Source organism: Oryzias melastigma, linkage group LG5, assembly GCF_002922805.2.
Source record: "Oryzias melastigma strain HK-1 linkage group LG5, ASM292280v2, whole genome shotgun sequence".
Taxonomy (NCBI): domain Eukaryota; kingdom Metazoa; phylum Chordata; class Actinopteri; order Beloniformes; family Adrianichthyidae; genus Oryzias; species Oryzias melastigma.
Window position 1 is genome coordinate 9,208,358 of NC_050516.1, and position 16,192 is coordinate 9,224,549.

The following is a 16,192-nucleotide window of genomic DNA, read 5'->3' on the forward strand; positions in this document are numbered from 1 at the left end:
GGACAAACGGCCCCGGCCGGGGATGTGTTTGTGCGGGACGGGCCGCCCTCTCCATTGGCCGGGGCCGCGGAGGGGAGGGGCCCACTGGGAGACCGATTCTTCAGGCAAACTTTTCAGTAGCCTGCTTCCCTTCGAGTGCTGACGGACCAAAGAAGACTGAAGGAGTCCCGAACACTTAAAACCTCAAGGTAAGAGCAAGACCCCCTTAAAGTCATCCTGGAAACTCTGAAGATGTGGGCTGCTACTGTCAGAGAGGAGTCACTTCTGGAGGAAGACATGGAGATTTTCAGTGTTGGAAGAGTTGGATCTGTGGGGGTGCAGAACCATGCAGTTCCTCCCATCTTTACTGAATTTCCAGATGCATGCACGTCATCCAGATATTGCCTCACACTGGTTTGCTTTTGAGATTCTCCAGGACTTGAGGAAAGGAAAGTCCGCCTGACTGATGATATCAAAGCGATGCTGAGTGCTCCCGCTGAACAAAAGGGACAGAGGAGCTTTGTGATTCTCCAGTGAATAAAAGCATCCACAGAGGATGCCAGCGGGCTCTGAGAACAAACAGCATTGTGGATCCAAGTGAAGCCGGCGAGCTGCTGACGTCAAAAAACTCTGGCAGTTTCTGCTCTCTGAGCAGATGACTGCCTCTTTTCTGTTCTCGTTAGATCATGAAGATCTTCACGTAGCATTTTCATGCATCCTTAAAGGACAAAATAACTCCAGAAATAAGAGGGAGGACTAAATCAGGAAAGTCTCCTCAGTCTGAGGAATTCCTTTGTTCTTGCAACTTTGACCCTCAGCTAGATGTCGTTTTGTTCCTCACTTCCTCTGGGATTGTGATCTGGAAGAAGGAAAAGGGCACACCTTCTCCAGGTTTCATTAATCCAGCTCACAGAGAGGCAAAACGCAGCCTGTTTGTCTGAGTGTCTCAGATAAGATAGAACACGAGAAACCCAAATATGGATCTCTGTAATGAAGTGGAGTCAAATATTCACCTGGATCATAAACACTGAGCAGCAGCCGCAGCAGCTGTGCTGGATTTGCATGCTCAGTAGAAGTGGTGACACAGATGAATGTTGGAGAAGCTCAGTGCAGGATAAAGAATAGAATAGACGGCAGAACCTCACCTTTTTTTTCTTGTTGGATCACACATGAGTGCATCATGGAGGCAGCCATGCATCAGTGACAGCAAACCCGTCAGTGCTGGCAGGGTGGACGAAATGAAATGGAGCAGGAAAGGCTCCAAAACATACTCCCTGACGGTCTGAAAAAAGGGCAGTGGAATGTTTTGGAATTGGTTTTGGAGTTGATTTATTTTAAGCAATCAAGCAAAAGAAGAAAAACAAACATATCTACTTTATCAAACCTCATTTGGATAAGCAGTCTTGAATTATCTGGTTTTTTTCTTGTTATAAGAGAGTAATGGTCAGTTTTTCAAGGTATATTATTAACATAATCCAAGTGGTTTGTTTGGGACAATTTAATTTTGATGTCTTAACAAAACATCTATGACTGCTCAAGGAAAAGTAGTTTTATTTTCTATCTTTTAACTAAATTAAATAACACTTATTTATTTTTCACTTTTTATTAAAAAAAAAAATCAAATTATACAAACCAAAATTCAAAACACAAACAAAACATTAAACAAACATGCATCCTCAATTCCAACATAGTATTCCTAAATTCACCAACATTAACAAAAATAAACAACAATTGTAGCACAATTTTCCACATATTTCTGCTTATCCATCTGTTAGTCTGGCTACCACTACATACATATAACTACTTATATATGTGTAAATAACAAAATCACCCAGCATCCCTCACTTTAAATATTCAACAACGGGAAGGAGTCATTTTTAACCATAACGTAAACTTGTTTGGATTTACTTTTCCATTGATTTATTGTTGGTGATTTGACGCTTTTCTGATTTATTGTAATTATTTTTCTAGCAATAACTGATAATATACGATTAGCCTCTCTTTCTTCCACATTTACATTTTTTTTTTCCAAAGAAAAACACTTTATTGTTGACTTTTTTTTACAAATACATTTATTTTTGATTGGTATGTTTATCTAAAAAGTAGAGTATTATTTTCTTTTTTTTAAATGTATATTTTGATTAGACAACATAAAACACAATCAAAGGTCATCCTCGTCAGAGCAATGGCCACTCTGATATACTTGTTAATTTAATGAAGTTCAGAAGATACAGCACACCTTCCAGAAAAAAGGGAAATTATAAATATTAATAGATACACATTCGTATGCAAGTAGTAATCTCAATAAAACAATGTAAAAGAGGGTACAATTGAACCCTTTCCATCTTTTCTTATTGTTTTTTCCTTTAAAAGTGTCACTTGAATTCTGGTCTTGTAGGGGAAATAAATATAATGAACTTTTTCCAAATTTGATGAAAATTCCAGGTCAGGTTCAGAATGAAACACTTAGTAATACAGGCAAGGTGGCACAAAACATTAGATGTGTTTGAGATGACCCAGCAGCTCGCCTGGATCGTCAGGAGGGACGGAGAAAGGCGCCTGAGATGAAGGTGAACGACGAGACTGTACGAGATCAAGGAGTTGGGGGTTGTCCTCAACATTTGGTTGAATTTTAATATGCCACTCCTCCTAGTATGATCTGTGCTGTTATGTCTTTGATATTATTTTTAACATATTTTAGAGTAAAGCAGATTAAAAAAAACAGCAACGGGATTCATTTCATGTGCATTGTCCCAAATGAACAGATAAAATAGAAATTAAAGTTAATTTTAAAGACAACAATAACTCACATAAATACAGATTATTTCAAATCGTGCTCATTTTTCATCAGTTATTCACTACCTTCCAGAAAGAGTAAAAAAAAAATACACAGATTCCCTTCATTTAGCACCAGTTATGTTACATCGAACTACGAGAATTGTGTAGACACCGTTTCCCACAATGCATTGTTTTGTAGTCCTTGAGGCAGCTTGAAGCCAGTGCAGTACCTGTTTTCTGGCTGTGCTGGCTTAGGAAGGCGCCTTGAACCCGGCCTCTTCCCGCGATATTCCGTGACGGCGCACATTTGACGTCGGTGACAGAAACTACCCAGCATGCACCGCGCTGCAGGTGATCTGTGCAGCGCCGGGTCCGCCTTGGTCATCTCAAACACGCTTAATACCTCACACTGGGTGATGCTCTCTGCAGTGTTTAAGTTTCATGAGGGTGATTGGCAAATGAGAGACAGCTGAGCAGCATCCAGGAACTGTGCGCTGGGGCTGCTGGGCGATGTAGTTCAGTCAGTTCTCTGGAGACTGCTCCCGCCTGCGACCAGAGGTGGAGACAGAGCTCTGACTCCTGACAGTTGTTACTGCTTTTTACATGAAACAAGAAGAAGTATTAATTCCAACAATGAAGCCTTAAAACTTAGAGGTATTGAAGGTTTAAACACTGCACTCAGACACATTTAAACCTCCTTCCAATATGTCTTTACGCCCCAAAAAATGTGAAAAGGGTTCGCAGTGGGAGAGCCACATTGTCTCCAAAGTGGTCCTTTATATCCCTCTTGATGTGGAGTTTTAAAATTATTCTTATTTTTCATAGTTATAATAAAAATGTGTTTTTTTTTATGATGGGGCCTTCAGTTTACTGGTTTGGTTTTAAACTGCTGGCATACAGAGTAGACATGTAACTGGCAGCCTTGGAGTCACAATGCAAAAAATTAGTGTTGAGAAAGTAAAAAGTCTCTTATTGCAAGAAACTCAGTCTTAGATGTTTTTAAGGAAACACGTTTAAGTGACTAGAATTTCTTTCTTTAAAATAAGAATTCTTAGTAAGAGAAAGTTTCTTTCCCCATTGGCAATTTTTTTTTTTTTTGCTTGTTAAAAAAAGATGTCCAAGAATTTTTAAATTATTTCTCTGGGATCTGTGTTCTCAGTGCAGATTTCAGAGTTTCTGATCAGCCTGAATCCTGTTAAACCAGCAACATAAGCGAGCAATAGTGAGCAGGTTTGAGCAGCTCTGTCTGTTTGTCACCTCTGGGTGTCACAGTGGTTTCCTCCACACCTGTATAAAAACACGCACATATAGAATGATGAATCCTGGTGGAACAGTGCATGAGTGACAGACAGGCTAACGTCTGTGTAGGCCTGAAACCGACTTTCCATTTTCACCCCCGTCACAGAACCTGCTGTTTTTCTCTCCTTAAGGTGTAATAAAGAAAAAATCACCACACGTTTTTCTTTGCAAGAAGATGAAAATAGAATCAACATTTCAGTCATTTTCTCTGTACAGATCTACAACCAGACGCCAAGATGTCAAGCAAACGCGCCAAGGGAAAGACCACCAAAAAGCGCCCTCAGAGGGCCACCTCCAACGTCTTCGCCATGTTCGACCAGTCTCAGATCCAGGAGTTCAAAGAGGCCTTCAACATGATCGACCAGAACAGAGACGGGTTCATCGATAAGGAGGATCTGCATGACATGCTGGCCTCACTGGGTAAACAGCAGCTTTGACGGGGACTCGTGTTGCTCTGATATAACCTCACTGAGGGGCGAATTCTCCCTGAAAAGCATCAACTGATCACTGATGAGAGGAGAGGGATCTATGTAGGATCATGGACAGATGAGGTGATGCCATCAGATTTCTGGGTCTGAGCTTCATAAACTGAAAATTAATTTGTTTGTATTTGCCGGAATGAGAGGTGGCCTCATGCTAAAAGGTTTCCAGGTGAATTCCTTTGATTCGATAGTCGCATGAGGGAACAATTATTGAGATTTAGTAAAACAACTTTGTCTTTTTTGACATGATTGTCATTTTTTTGTCAGGTGCAATCCACAAAAACAACCCACTCAAGAGTTTTACACTTAAAGCTTGATTTCACCAGCAACTTACACTTTTATTAGTGTTTTTTGCTCATCAACTATTTACCATTGTCTTGTGAAAACATGAACTAAGTGACATTGTACTCGATCCCATTAAAGATGAGCAGATGTTTTTAAAAGGCTTCAAATCAACCATGGTGATTTGCCCATTGACTGTAAATGAGAACTGGACTGGGTAACCCCTCCTCCCTGGTGTTCCAAACAGGAAGTACCTGCTGGCTCCAAGAAGCCAAAATCCCATAGACTACTATAGAGAAATAAACAGCTATACTCAGTCATTCTATTGGTCAGAATAACTGTTCTTGCTCTGATACCTTTTTAACTTAATTTTTTTTGTGAAATATTTTCTGTAGTTCAAGTTATCAACTGACCAATCCGATGCCTCAATAAAAGTAGGTGGAGCCTGCTGGCCATCACATTCAATGCTTAAGACGTTTGACAGATTTTGTGTAGCCTCCCTTGAAGCAGTAGGGGTGTGGCCTTCCAACAATCTCGCTCCTGATTGGGGAATGTGGTTCCCATAGAAACTTGTACTGACTCGAACCGATCACTGCTCACTGACAATGTCTGGCTCCAACATGGCGGTGCAAAAAAAAAAAACAAAAAAAAAAACAAAGGCGACTGAATTGAGATCATTGGTTGGCGCTGGAAGTAAACAGTTTTCTATGGATGACGTCACTTGGTCCAGCTCTCATATGCAGTCAATGGATGTCACAGGTGGCGCCAACCGCGCTGTTCTGGAGCAGAAATGACGGCACCATAACCACTGTTACCCAATGTCAACCGTGTCATGATAGCCTGTGGGCTCAAAGCCCCGCCCCCATGATAAAAGTAAGATCAAATCTAAAAACTAAAAGTGAATTTAAATGATAACACAACAGGACAGTTGGAGGCTGACTCCACTCACAGCCCAGATTGGAAAATGCAAAAAAAGGGGGCTGGGCTAGGGGAGGCTACACTGCGTCTTCAATAATGGAAAGTGATGCAAAGCAAAGTGATGCCAATTTCACCTATTGATTGTATAGTGTGATACGGATATAGTGATAATAATATGTGTCTATGCTTTCACCACAGAACTTTTTGTGGAGGTTGAGGAGGTTTTTCTATGTAATGCCCGACGGCGGGCCGCAGTATGAGTGTTACAAAACAAATCAATGATGCCAGCAACAGGGGATACATATTTTGGCACAACACCTGGCAGAGATGATGGTTAGCAGGTCCAAAGGGGACCCGTGTCTGAGAGTGGGAAGATGCTGCTAGCATCATAGCTAACAAAGGCTAACATTTTAAGCTAACAATCCAGAATGAAACGTTCATTGCAAATCCATCATCAGGACGCAGTTCGCTGGATTCATCGCCAGTTGAACTAAACTACTGTTCCCTATCTTCCAAGTCCACTGGAAAGTTGTGCAACCCAGTAGATTTTTGACAACTGAAGGCAATAAATCTACATACCATGCTAAAGAGAGCCATGCTAACGCTAACACAATAACGACTGACCGCTACAGAATCAAAGATGGGCGGGGCTTTTATTCTTGAGTTCAGAGCAGGATGACGTGAAACTTCTGAAATGACGTGGGACTTACAGCAGTTGACCAATCATAAAATTCAACCGTAATACCTGGTTTCAATCTGCACACAGACGGTTTTAGACTATAATTACAGGAATTAAGCAAGTTTATTTTAAATGGTCAAAAATGTGGCAATGACAACAGACAGCACTTTTAAAGCCTCATTTATAGAGGTCAACAGACAAAAAAAGCTGATTTACTGTTTGATTACCCTTTTAATACTGTAAATTAATGACTGAAAGGCGCAAGTGATTACGATAGAAACGATTATTCAGACCGATCGCTGATTACTGAAGACATCTGGTTCCAAAATGGTGGCGTCTGCATCACCCAAAAGTGGAAGCTGAGTTAACTTTTTTTGGTTGGAACTGGAGGTAAACCATTTTTTATGGATGATGTCACATTCACTCCAGGTCTCAGATACAGTCAATGGAATATGTGGACACAGTCACTTCCAAACTTCTGCTGTCACTAACTCAGGGGTGTCAAACTCAATCACACAAGGGGCCAAAATCCAAAACACACCTTATGTCGCGGGCCGAATAGAACAAACATTTACTGAACACTCTAAAACTACATTTTTAAAACTTTAAAAACTTAACTTTTTAACATAATTATGAATATAAAGGCAGGAATATTATTCCAGAATAAATCAACTTAAACTTTAAATAACTTTCAATATTTTACTCTTCATAAAAATAAATTCTGTCATAATTCTACTAGTTTGACACATGTGCACTAGCGTATCATCTCTTTAGTGTGTTGATCAGATGCCAGTTTTAATCTCCTAATCCTGTCAAAGCAGTAAAGGTGGTCGGTCCAAACTCTCTCTGGATCCTTAGCTTAGTTCAGGACGGGATTGTTTTTGTTGCCAAACTGTGACAGACGTTTCCTTCCTCAGGTAAGAACCCCTCTGATGAATACCTGGAGGGAATGATGAGCGAAGCACCAGGACCCATCAACTTCACCATGTTCCTCACTATGTTCGGAGAGCGGCTGAACGGGACGGACCCGGAGGATGTCATCCGCAACGCCTTCGCCTGCTTCGACGAGGAGGGATCAGGTCGGAATGCTCTAACCCAGAGGTTTTACTGTTAAAGGTTGCTGACCCCTGCCCTAACCCCTCGCTCCAGGAAACCCCTTACCGTGTTTTCTCTTCTCAAGGCGTGATCCACGAGGACCACCTGAGAGAGCTGCTGACCACGATGGGCGACCGCTTCACCGACGAAGAGGTGGACGAGCTGTTCCGGGAGGCTCCTATTGATAAAAAGGGAAACTTCAACTACGCCGAGTTCACCCGTATCCTCAAACACGGCGCCAAAGACAAGGATGATGAATAGAGGAAGAGGACCACTCCCCAGCATCTCCCTGCCCACCACAGATGATCCCCGAATTCTGTCTCAAGAAGTAGCAGGCGTCCCAAAAGTTTTAAAAATACTCTATCAGTGTGAAAAGGGAATGGTTGAAATGAGTCAAGTCAGCGTGCTTGAAACCCAAAGAAATGTTCTTGAAACTCTCTGAACCGGACCAGCAGCTTCGTCCACAGTTCAGGGATGAATCCAGAGTTATGCATCGGACTCCAGTGAGTCTGCGGCGGCTTTGAGACGCTCGTTAGCCACGTTTACCTCTTCCTGCCAGTTAGCTGCCACACCTGCACTGTAATGTCTCTGTATGAAGTAACCAAGCAACTAATGATTCTGACTTTGACAATCAATAGAGCTCATTATCTGTTCTCCTTGTTGCTTAGCCTAAAATCTACCTGTTGAGGGATCAGACATGAAATAAAGGAACTGCTTAAGCCAATAAAGAAGCTGTAGATGTCTCAGATCTCCACACTGGTGTTTTCTGTCTTCTCATATTTAACTGTCCTCAATGTTTTTATGAATCCTCCTCAGAAAACTCTTGTCTTATTGTACAAACTAAATAAAAAACATTTTAAAGACAAATTTAACCCTGAATGACAAGAAATTTGGTTCATAAATGATCCAGTTCAACCAATCACTGTTATAAGGTCTGTAATAAATGCATCAGCCACAGATAAATGTTTGAAAAAAGAGGTTCATCACCAAGCGTCTGACTTTAGTTTTTAAGAAAAATCTGAAGCCTAATTTGATGGTTTGAGTGGAACTACAATCTCCTAAAGCTCTGATGTTTCCTCCGCTGGACTCATCGTGAAAAACAGAATTCTCTCTGCACATTGGTGTTACATTTTTAATGTTTAGATGGCAGGAGAACTTTGTTCCACATGCTCAAAGCCTAAAACTTTGAGGTGAGAGTCAACTGCTAGTCCTGATTGGTCCTTTAGTTGGTTGATTCCAGGTGACTTGTCTGGGCTCCTGTACGTGGTAGTGGACCTCGCCTCTGGCTCATCTCCTACCACCCCAGCTATCCCAGTTCCATCTGGATGAAGCCCACCTGCTACACTATTCAAACATGTAGCTGTAGAGTTAGATAAGCTAGATAACCTCTTTAACAGTCCTGGTACATCCCTGTTCATCATGGGAGAGGATCCCTCCTTAATGTGGACATCCCTGAAGTTTTTATTTTTTATTTTTTCCAGGATCTGTTTTTTTTTAGGAGGTTTCCTCACTGAAACAGGGGTCTAAGGGTAGAGATAACCTGTTTAGTTTAGTCTGTTTAGTTTAGCAATCAGGTATCAGGAAAACAATGTAAGAGTGAAGAATTCAGACTTCACATGAAGGAAATGTATGCAGCAGAAGAACAATCCAGAATGAGAATCAAACTGTGGAAAATACTTCACTTAATGTATTTATTTTATTTTTCATACATATTTTTATTTGAGGAGAAAAGATTTAAGATATTCAGGCTAAAGCCGCTCAGATGAGTGAACTAACCTCTCAAAGAAGAAGATTTTGAGTCCAGATGCCACGACTCAACTTCAAGACATCATCTGGATAACTGAGAACCTTCAGCGACATGGGAGGAGAAAGTATTCAGTCATCATTGTGCTTCTGGAGTTTGGATGAATTTAAAAATGTAAGCTGGACGTTGTAGTGAGATGGAAGATGCAAAAGACCGACAGGTTTCAGGTTCAAGAATTCTCTGTTTGCTGCAAGAATTGAAAGACAATCTTAAAAGTTACACTCCTATCATGTTGTGATCTGTTTTAATTGTGATTGTGCTGTTTTTAGCCATAATTTTAAAAAAAGAACTGCTTCGCTGTCTTGGACAGTTTCTGCAGAGTGGCAGTAGTTCACAAAAATTCCTCAGAGTTGAGGGTGGGACTGTTGGCATGGAGTAAGATGCCCTCATTTCCCATCATCCCTTTGTTTACACACTCTCCTGCTAGCTTACAGCCCTCACATCACCAATCTAACGTTACTGGTCTAGCAAAAACGGAGAGCAATATTGGAACTCTCCAGCCGTACAGTTGAAGAAGACAACAATGCACACAGACATCGGTTCTTAAACTTTCTTCAAGAAGACTTTTTAAGACCATCCATGTCCAAAATGAAGACCAACTTCTCAGTTTATTTCCAAATGTATTCACTTATTCTCATTTTATGATCACAGCTGTAGCCTCTTACCTTATGTTTGGTGCTGTGATGCTTTAGTGATCTTCTTTTGTCAAACCGGCGGTGGGTATACAATGAATTGGTTCACAACTGGTTCTCCTGCTGTTTATTGACATCGGTTAATCAAAATAATTGTCGATGAAAAATTAAAATTTTTACATAAAATGTCAAAATCAACACTTTTTTACTCATACATTTAATTCTTTTAAGACCCTGACGGATCTAGTCGTCTACAAGTGGATGTATCAGAATGGAGCGGAACAGGGAGCTTGTGGCCCCGCCCACCGTATCTTCTACATCACAAATACAATCTTTCTTCAACAGCATTTTTTGTCTTCTCCTGATTCACAACAATTTGAAAAAATAAATACTCAGAAATTAAATTTGAAGCTCAATGTGTCTTCTATCACGAGAAAATGCCACACGAACGTTAAAAACACAAGGGGGGGGGGATCTTTCAAGGCTGACCAAACCCTAAATCAACTTTTTTTGTCTGTTGACTTCTATAAATGAGGTTTTAAAAGTGCTGTCTGTTGGTTAGGCCAAATTTTTTTAATAAATTAAAATAAAATTGTTTAATTCAGGAAAGTATAGTCAAAAAAAGTCTATATGCTGTTGCCTACAGGTTGAATCGAGATATTACAGCTGAATTTTGTGATTGGTCAAACCATGTAAGTTTCAGAAGTCTGACGTCATGATCTGCACCTCCAGTAATGGGTGTGTCTGAGATCGCCTGGATAGTCGGCGAGAGCAGGCGGGGGCGGGGAAAGGCGTCCGAGATGGAGGTTTACAGTGGGACTAAACGAGAACAGGAAGTCGGGGTTGTCCTTACCGTTCAGTTGGATTTAAAAATGCCTCTCCCCCTTAGCATGAACTTTATTATTATGTTTTTTATAATAATTTTCAACATCTGTCCGCAGACGAACAGAGGAATAATAGCCGCTGCGTTCATTAAGTGTCCACTAGCCCAAATAAATAAATAAAACTGAAATTAAAGTTAACTTTTAAACACAGCACAAACACATAAAACCACGGATTTGAAATCTTGTTCATTTTCTCCTCAGTGAGTCACCACTTCCCAGAAAGAGTTACATAATGCGCAGATTTCCTTCATGTAGCCCGAGGCATTTCTGATCAGCATCACGTCAAAGCACAAGAACTGCCGGGACACCGTTTCCCACAATGCTTTGTTTTGTAGTCAATAAGGCAGCTTGCAGCCAGATTTCCAGCTGCACCCGCCTCTTTATCGCAATATTTTTATGATGATTGATAAGTGACATCTGAGTCAAAACTACCCAAAATGCACTGCAATCCAGGCGATCTGCGCAGCGCTGCGTCCGCCTGCATGATCTCAAACACACAGTCCTGTTCCCCAGCCCCGCCCCTCTGACTGGATTTTTACATCTGGCTGTGGGTGGAGTCAGCCTCCAACTTCCCTGTTTGGTCACCCTTTAATGTCAGCGGAGCAGTAGCTTGGCTCCGCCCCCTGCAGATATAAAATTTATTTTTTCGTTAAAATAATTAATTAGGAAAACAAAGAAAGACAAGTTTATGAAAAATTCAACTTTTATTTCTTTGAAATGTTCATACAAAAACACATTTAAAGTTTAAGGCATGTATTGCACAGACTATTGAGTTTATAATATATAAAAAAATAAACCAAAAAGAGGAACGAAATAAAGAGGGAGGACCCCTCAGACATAAGCTTAAGGCACAGCAGCCGCTCAGACCGCCAACAGTCATTCACAACATGAACTTTCCCGTAAAGAGACTGAGCTAACGCCAGCACAAAGAAAAAAGTTCACCAACTATTTACATCGGTTTGTGTCAGTTTGCATCTAAAACCAGGAACAATTGCCGTATAAAACCTAATCGTCCTGCCAGCTATTTCCAGTATCAGCGATCAGAGGGATGAACATTTAGAGTCCTACACAACACGGTGCTCTACACACGACTGTAATGTGAGGTATCAAGGCGGAAAACAACAAACCGGCTTCAGCCGAGCGTTGAAACGGAGAACCGTGGAGGTTTTTCCAGGAGGAATCGCAGCTTCCACCCGAACGACCGTGGAGATGGTCGACGTCAACCCCAACAGCACTAACAAACTGCGACAGGAACACTCCACACACTGCTACTGGCAATAGATACTATCATGGTAGCATTCAGCATTATGGTTAACCCCAACAGTTTCACAGAAACTACAGCTTTATGGATGATTAGAAACTATTCTGAACAAACTAGATGATCTCGTACAAAAACAGCTACATTTGTTTAGTTGAAAGACGGTTTTTGTAACCCAAAAGTGTCATGCTTCTATCCTCCAAACATATAAAGTCGTATTCTGCACTACTCTACTCAACTTTAGGCTAAATCCCGTGAAAGAACGAACCGATCTGACGGATCCAGACATCAAAACAAAAAGATAGCTTTGAATTGGCACTCAGCATCGGTGGTGACATTTCATAACGACCCAAAAGAACAAAAAAAAAGAAGAAGAAACCTGGGATGAGTAGAAGGAATAAAAACCAGAATTCACTCAAATGAGGTGAAATCAATGCCACAAACGGTTTTTCTACATTCAATCGAGTCCAGCAAGACGACTGAAGAACTGTGCTGCGCTGATGACTACAACAATACAAGCCAGGGATGTTGAATCGTAACAGAAAGATCCAAACAAAACATTTACCGTGAGGAATGTCGAGTCGGAGAGACTGCAGCTCTAGAAGCCGTTTCTGTCTAACAGTGTTTTAAAGGATAAAAGAGCCCCTCTGCAGTCGGGAGGAAAATACATTCTCAGAGTTATGTACACTAGTCTAAGAGAGTCTGTGGAGCTCATGCAGATAAAACTCTAGTTCACAGGTTCGCTCATTTTGTGCAGGTTGTGCTGCGGCCCCCACACTGGGGTGACGGGGGTCTTTACCATCTGACGGGCGTTGGTGTGAGCCATGCTCCAAACGCCGGGCTCCACGGCCAAATTCCTCTGCGGAGCGCTGCTGGCTGAGGAGGGGGGCTGCAGAGCGCTGAGGCCCAGAAGGGGGGTGATCGCAGACGTGGTCGGGGCTGCAGCTGGAGCGACAGTCGAGGCAGGGAGGGCAGGGGGAGCGGGCAGCGGGATGGAGAGGGCCGGGTAGAACGGCAGGTGAAGGGGGACCGCGATGGAGGCCGTCTGGGGCGAGTCCTGACTTTTAGAGGCTGGGACCGGCTTCGGTGCTGGTTCTGATGCGTCTTGGCTGGGAGGTGGGTTTGGAGCAGCAGCTGGTTTTTTGGAATCTGGCGTCTCCAGAACTAAGGCAGACATCGGCACTAGGGTTGGCAGGTGGGCCGGGATGAGCTGGTTGGGACTGGAGGATCTCTCCAGGGGGCTCCAGATGACCTTACTCAGAGGAAGAGGAGACATCCTGGAAGCTGAGAGGAAGACTGGAGCGGGCACAGAAGATTTGACAGCATCTGGAACGGCCATAGCTCTCTCCATCAGACTCTGCACCCTGGAGGGGTCCATGACCTGCTCCTCTGGGGGCGGGGTGGGCCCCATGTCATTCCTGTAAACCCCCATCTTTGTATCCACCAGCTCTGCCTTCAGAGCCTCTGGAGGTTTGTCCTCCTTCAGCTTCTCCTGCTCGGCAGCCCTCTGCAGAGCCGCGTCCACCAGGAGTCTCAAATCGCTGAAGTCCTGGGTGGGGTACAGCTCTGGGGGGGTTGGGGGAGGTGTGTTGAAGAGCCCACCGGAGGGGCTGGCTCCTGCAGCCAACGGCGCCCCCCTCTCCTCGGCTTCCTTCAGCAGGCTCTGAGTGTCCAGCTTCATGAGCGCCTGCACGGACCCCCCCTTGCCCGGGTACCCCGCTCCCGCCAGGATGGCGGTTGCCGTGTTCCCCAGCAGACTGAGGTCCAGCGTGGGGGTGGAGCGGATCACAGACGGGCGCTGCTGGGTGGAGCTCGTCGAGGCGCCCACTTCCAGGGCGCCGGGAGCCTCGCTTTTGCCGACCTTACGAGAAATGGTGAACTTGGTTGGGTCTTTGCCGTCTTTGCGGAGCAGGTCGGGGAGCAGGCGGCGCCGAGCGTTAATGAACCAATTACAGATCTGTGGAGACAATTTACAGCATGAGCAAACTCCAAACTACAACTCAGGCGTCACATTTAAGATCAAAATCAGTCGAGACATTTAGCTCCAATTAGCTCCATTATGGAGCTAAATCGGGCCAAATTATTTGAAACCCAAATAAATTAAATTGAAAAAAATATTGGTGTTGGTCAAAAAAATAGAAATGTCCAAAACTTGTTGAAATTTGAAAATAAATGTAATTATTTTCAGCTTCAAATGTTCTGCTATTTAGGTTTCAAAACTCAAAATTTCAATTTCAAAACTTATTTTTCTGTTTCAACTTGAATGGACCAGAACAGTTTTGGACGCGGTTTATACGCGGTAAAACTTTTTACACCCATCGTGGGACAACTTCAGACTATGATAGTACAGAGTAAACAGACAATTTTTGACCATAATCATCACAGTTCTCAGAGTCGGTGAATGCACCAGGACTGAAGTTACCATCCTCATCCATTTTGATTGGTCCTTCGTGTTAGATCCACCAATAGAGTCAAAGGTTTTGTAACTGAAACTTTCAGATTTGAAAAAAAAAAAAAAAACCACAAGAGTTGAAACTGAAAAAAAGATTTGAAACTGAAAAATAAGTTTTGAGATTTTTTGAGTTTTGAAACCTAAAAACCAGAACATTTGAAGCTGAAAATAATTACATTTATTTTCGAATAACAAAAAGTTTTATATATATATATATATATATATATATATATATATATTTTATACCAAACACCAATACTTTTTTCAATTAATTTATCTGGGCTTCAAATAATATTGGCCCAGATTTAGCTCCATACTCCATGGGTCTAAAGCATTGATATACATTACAGGATTGAAAAATCACATGACATAGGTCATGACAGCTGTGAGCCATTACTATGTATCAAGACTTCCTGAGTAGGGCTGCCACAATTAGTCAACTAACCAACTTTTAAAATAGTCGACGACTAATTTAATAGTTGATTAGTTGTTACTTTATATTATATGGGATCAGATTGTAGTAAAGTTGAAAGTTATAATGACATTCTGCTAGCTTTTGGGACTATTTTGGCATTTATTAAGGTTTTTAGGCTCTTTTGGAGTTTAGCAAATATTTCAGCTGCATGCTAGCTGTTTTGGCTAACATAGGGTTTTTTCGTTTTTTAGGCTAATTTAACATTTAACTATTATAGCGTGCTATCAGCTTCAGCGTTTTCAATTATCAATTTCAGCATCTTCAGCAGCCAAATTCATCTTACAGCATTCACTCTAGCATTTTCACAGGTAATGCTATATATCTAGTTTTTAGTTAGTTTAAAGCTAAGGATTGTTAAGATGTCTGCTTTACATACAGTTTGCCCATGACCCGATTAGTCGACTAATCAGAACAAATAATCTGTGATTAAAGTCATCGTTTCTGGCAGCACTACTCCCGAGTAATGAACGGTAAGAAAGTGAAAGTGAGTTTGCACATAATTTTTTTAAATGCGTGCCGCCAGTGTCGAGCTTCTTTCTTGGTAGTACGGACCGGAAAAAGCCCAACTAGAAAATGTAGCGGTAATGCTAGCTTTCTGCTCAGTGACATAAACACAGCAGATGTTAGTGAAGGAGCTGCAGCCCAAAACTTTAACCTGTCACACCATTTACAGGTATTCTCACTGTGTATTGAATCTTAACAGTTTGGCAGGTGTAGTTGATGTTATGATCCATGTTCTTAAGGTTAAAAAATGCTTTTTGTATCAGTTAAAGATGCTAGCTGGAGCCTTACTTTCAAAGTACAATGAAATCGTCTATTTGAAGGTAAATTTTTTATGCAATGGGATGTATTTACCATATAAGTAATCCAAAAATAATAATAGCTGGAGTTTCATTGTGGTAAAGGGTGTTTTTTTAAGCACTTTGGGATGTTTTTAACAGGGAAAGGGCTTTGTTACTAAACTTTGTCAGTCATTCATGCCATTAAACTTCATCCTTCTCCCTCCTTTCTGGGCTTGGATGACAAGCATTTACAAGCTCAGTTCTAGAAATTTGAGCACAGAATTAAAAATAAAAAAAATCAAGGATATTTAAGACTGTTACTTTAATATGGTTCCTAGAGGATATGAAGCAAGGCCTTACCTGTAGCAGTGGGAGGTGCAGTTCTGGGACTAT

The 16,192-nt window shown here is 41.8% G+C and overlaps 2 protein-coding genes across 3 annotated transcripts in view; one reads left to right on the forward strand and one right to left on the reverse strand.

Moving 5' to 3' along the window:
- Positions 1-42: 42 nt before the first annotated feature.
- On the forward strand, positions 43-8,266 carry myl9b (myosin, light chain 9b, regulatory). Of its 2 annotated transcripts, XM_024269654.2 has the most exons (4): positions 43-188; positions 4,273-4,476; positions 7,335-7,496; positions 7,598-8,000. In XM_024269654.2, exons 2-4 carry the CDS (start codon positions 4,293-4,295, stop codon positions 7,771-7,773), a joined length of 522 nt encoding a protein of 173 aa, XP_024125422.1. In that variant the 5' UTR covers positions 43-188; positions 4,273-4,292; the 3' UTR covers positions 7,774-8,000. The 2 variants fall into 2 exon arrangements, with proteins under 2 accessions (XP_024125422.1, XP_036067731.1); XM_036211838.1 differs by lacking the exon at positions 43-188 and having other exon boundaries at positions 4,276-4,476; positions 7,598-8,266.
- A 3,251-nt stretch (positions 8,267-11,517) lies between these two features.
- Positions 11,518-16,192, reverse strand: part of LOC112145685 (homeobox protein SIX5) — an 8,034-nt gene continuing 3,359 nt past the window's right edge. Inside the window, exon 3 of the mRNA XM_024271067.2 lies at positions 11,518-14,047. Coding sequence (XP_024126835.1) covers positions 12,818-14,047 — 1,230 coding nt within the window. The 3' untranslated portion in view covers positions 11,518-12,817. The remainder of the gene's footprint in view (positions 14,048-16,192) is intronic.